A 4490-nucleotide genomic window follows, 5' to 3' on the forward strand; every position below is an offset into this window, starting at 1 on the left:
CGACAATTATCCCGCTTATCACATGGCTACTTAATAAATAAATTGGCCCAAAAGTAACAACAAAACAAAGAATTTCCTTGCTTACAGTAATGAAAGTATTCCATGAGTATCGTGCTCGCCGTCCGCCCGGCGCCCCGGATAACAAGTGTTGATCAAATAGAATACAATTTTGGTTATTGCATCGTCTATTTCTCACTTCAAATGTTTTCAAAAACATTCTTGAGAGCAACGTTTCGTTGTAGATGACATTGTGTGTTTGTTTATGTGACACCCACAAGTGTATGTGCACAATTGTGATGTTATTTATTTCATTTTGTGTATCTGTTTTGTTTTGTAAGAGGCCAAATCCATTATTTTTTTAGGTTACATTTAGAAGATGTAAATATAGCCTTTATTTATACGCAAATTACTCATACAAATTTTGTCCAAACATCATGCAAATCGGTACACATTATCTCTATAGTCAAGTGATCAAGATGGTTACGTCCAATTTTTCATATTCCATCCTGATTGGCGAATTCCGAACATTGCTGGCCCACAATAACCTATTTGACCTGGCGGAGACCTGTGCTCCATTATGAACCAATATTACATAATGAGTTGCTACAAATAAAGTTATAATGAGCCTATCTTGCCAAACCAAACATATGCCTAAAGTATTGTGTGCTGTTTGGTAGAGTAATGTGACAAGTCTGACATAATCTTCAACACTCACAATGCTCAGAAGACACTTTGGATTAATGTTCATTGATTTGGTTTGCTATACTGAAACAGTGTGTAAACACAAAAGAGTAAACTTTTAGCATCCGGACTGGTTGTATGAATGCCTGGTATTTGAACTGTACTAACCTCAACTGCAAAGCATTGCAGAAGGGAGGGTCACGTGGACAGCTAACTGCATCAGTTAATGTGAGCTTTTACGACATTTATAATGGACATCGACATTTATCAGGAAAGCTTGCAGGCTTATAAAATACCCTTCCAACCATGGACTGTTTCAGATTGTGTCAAGTGGCAAGTGGCTTCGTAGCCACAGAGACAGTAGATTGCTATACTTCCCCTAACAATCAGGTTTATGAATGACAGGATAAACACATGGGCACATGGGGCTGCAGCCCGGGGCACAAGGCTCCGGGGTACACACACCACCAAACAACTTGATATCAGGTTGCCGTGGTTACCCAATACTTCCAACCAGAGAGTACTGTTAAGTCTGGAGCTGTGTGGAACTCCATATTTGAGCAAGGATGACATCATATCTGATGATGCAAGATGTGTGCAGTGGTTAAGAAGCCTTAGTCAAGTTCTTAAATTCAATATGGACAACGTGCAACAAAACAAGTTCTACAAGGACGCAGTGAGGTGATTTTGTTAGCTATTTCGTCTATCTTTAGGTCAATCAAATTTTAACGAGGCTGAACGCATTATGAACCAAATGAAGAGGAAATCTGATTCTCTGGTAGAATCAGGACCTGTGCATAAGAAAAACAAAATGGATGACAAATATCTGCAGGAACTACAGGCAGAGAAAGACAGTCTGGATTCATCCTTCATGCATGCAACAAAACTAATTTCGGCAGAAATTGAAAGGATTCAGAAAGGAGAGAAGAAAGAAGCAGAGAAAGAAATGTATGTGGACCTGTTCACTACAAAGAACCTCAAGCTGAAAGAGCGGGTCCTCATCCCCACCAAGCAATACCCAAGGGTCAACTTTGTTGGTAAGATTCTGGGACCTCAAGGTAACACCATCAAGAGGCTCCAGGAAGACACTGGAGCCAAGATTTCCGTTCTGGGGAAAGGTTCTATGAGAGACAAAAATAAGGAGGAAGAGTACAGAAAGGGAGGTGATGCTAAATACTCTCACCTGTCCATGGAGTTGCACGTGTTAATCGAGGTGATGGCCCCCATTCCGGAAGCCTACATGCGCATGGTGCGCGCCATGGAGGAGGTGAAGCAGTTCCTGACCCCGGAGCCTGGTGAACAGGAACAGTACATGGATCCCCACTACCTGAATGGAGCCCAGGATTGTTCAGGTAGGGTGCGGGGTGGTCACCCCGGCAGGGGCAGAGGACAACACAGTAACCCCAACAACAATCCTGGAGGGCCAAGGGGGAGAGGGATGCCACGTGGTTCTCCTCATGGAGGTGTGCCACATGGTGGTGCTCCAAGGGGAGGACTGGGTAGGGGTGGAGCGTCCAGAGGGACACCAGCTGGCCGAGGTGGCATGCCTTCTGCACCTCCCAGAGGGGGCACAGCTCCCCGCTCTAGACCACCTGCACTGGGGTCACAGAGGATGCTCCCCGCCACTGCCCTCTCCCACCAGCAGCACCAGCATGCTCAACCTCCAACATCACAGTTAAAGGCAGATGCCTATGATGAATATCCTGCATATGAAGAGTCCTATGAGAATGCCTATGAGCCATATGAATATTACAGTCAACAACCTGCGCCTGCAGATACTGAATACTATGATTACGGACAAGGAGAGGCTCAGGAGGCAACATATGAACAATATGCTCAAGATGATTGGGAAGAGGGCTCAGGTTCCATCAATGGTACCGGAGGCAAAGCACCTGCTTCTTAGCCTCACAAGTAGGTAAGTCAGAGTGGCTTGGATTATCGGTATTTGCCAAGAATGAGGGTATCTATCTCATTTAGCTAGAGACCGATGATAATCTCCCAGCTTATGTTGCTAGAAGTTGGAAACAATAAGACCAAGCCAATGTCTTTAGGTGGGGGGTCCTTCATATTGGGACAGTGATTGTTTTTCAAAGCAGTGGGTGTAGGTTTGTTAGCTGACTTTCTCTCTGCTGCTGTTTTTATAACTACAAAATCTTATATTTAGTTACTTTAGTTTATTTACTGATTCATATTTCAATTAATGTAATGAGATGGCGATTTGTTTTCTCACTTATGTTGCATTTTAAATGTCTTTAAGAGCAGGACAAAGAACAGGACAAATACATATTATTACCAATGATATTATTGGCAAATGCAAGCCCGTGAGCTGTTTTCCCAGCAGACACCAACAGAGAGAGACATTCACCATCGTTTTCAAATGTAGACATGTCTGACCATCTTGTAAAATCTCATTCAAATGATCTGAAACTGCTTTGCACATCCCATATTTGCCACCGTGGTTATTTCTTACTTTGTTTAATGGGCCTTTCTCAATGATCATCATTCAAACCAGCTTTGGGAGAAACCATGGCAAATTATAGTCCAGCTCTCCCCTTCCCAGCTCCCAAAGAACAAAGAATCTGCTTAGGGTTTTATTCAAATCTTGTATCTTCAGGGTGGGCTATTAGCCAAAACAATAAACAAAAGGAAACTAAACGTGAACAATCTTACACGTACCAAATCATATGTGAAGAAACCAATAGACAAATTAGTAACCTAACACCTAATCAAAACACAGGAGAAAAATACACCCCCACTCCTACCAACCCTTGCTGTAAAATCAATGAACACGCTATCAAACATTACACAAAGAGTGACAGGGTAGTTGGTAGTCTGGCTGGAAGTGAGTGGAGAGAGGAAAGCCCGCAGGAGAATCACTCATTCAATCAGCCAAACACACCATCAACCCACACATAGAGACCAACAGAAAGAGACACCCACAAACCTACACAGACAGAGAAGATTAAAAACACATAACACATAAGTGGAATTGATGTACGTATACATTAATGCCTTCTGCAATTCAATAGATCGTGATTTTTAATGATCCTATCCCATAATTCCGTACATTCACCATTGCTTCAAAGAGAGTTTACCATGCCCGCTTAATGAGGGTTTATCATATACCTGTTGTTCTTACCTAGACTTTTTAACCCTATTTGTTTGATACATTTTTATTTATATTTTTTATTTATATATATTTATTTATTTTTTAGCATTTCCTTGACACAAACTGTCAGTCAGAGCTCCTCAGCAGACATCCCTCTGTGTAATGGGATGGTCTGGGGAGCGGACATGATGGGTAGCATAGGCACCAGGGCTGGCACAAATAGGTTTCCCTGCCTCCCCAGCATTAAACAAGGTAGGAAACAAACCCCTCTCTACTTCTCAACCAAGAAATATCCTAACTGCTCTTGTTCTTTTTCTTTTTCCAAATGTCACATTAAACATTAGAAAGTAGAATATTGTACTTACCCTAAATAAAGTGTAGTCAAGCCCCCAATTCATGTTTACAACCCAGTCAAGGGTAAATCACGGCTCAACATAATAAGTGGGACTCTCAAATACCACCAACAACATCCTTTTTTTAGCGTTTTTTTAAACTACGTATCTTCATGGTGGGCTAACAGCTAAAACGATTGTCAAAAGGAAATCAAAACACAGGAGAAAACAAGGTCAACATAAACCCCACCGCTACCAACTCATGCTGTTAAAATCAATTAACGCAGGGTAGCTGGCAGTCTGACTGGGAGTGAGTGGAGAGAGGAAAGCCTGCAGATGAGGATACACCAGCCTTTTAAACTTCTTGC

The 4490-nt window shown here is 42.2% G+C and overlaps 1 protein-coding gene across 1 annotated transcript; it reads left to right on the forward strand.

Annotated features, from left to right (window-relative positions):
• Positions 1 to 1426: 1426 nt before the first annotated feature.
• Positions 1427 to 2584, forward strand: LOC308085180 (KH domain-containing, RNA-binding, signal transduction-associated protein 1-like; the record flags this gene model as incomplete). Its single annotated transcript, XM_080428265.1, has 1 exon — positions 1427 to 2584. One exon carries the CDS (start codon positions 1427 to 1429, stop codon positions 2582 to 2584), a length of 1158 nt encoding a protein of 385 aa, XP_080284391.1.
• Positions 2585 to 4490: the final 1906 nt, after the last annotated feature.

The sequence above is a fragment of the Gymnoscopelus braueri genome (genome assembly GCF_963280865.1).
Source record: "Gymnoscopelus braueri genome assembly, chromosome: 5".
NCBI classification, from domain to species: Eukaryota; Metazoa; Chordata; class Actinopteri; order Myctophiformes; family Myctophidae; genus Gymnoscopelus; species Gymnoscopelus braueri.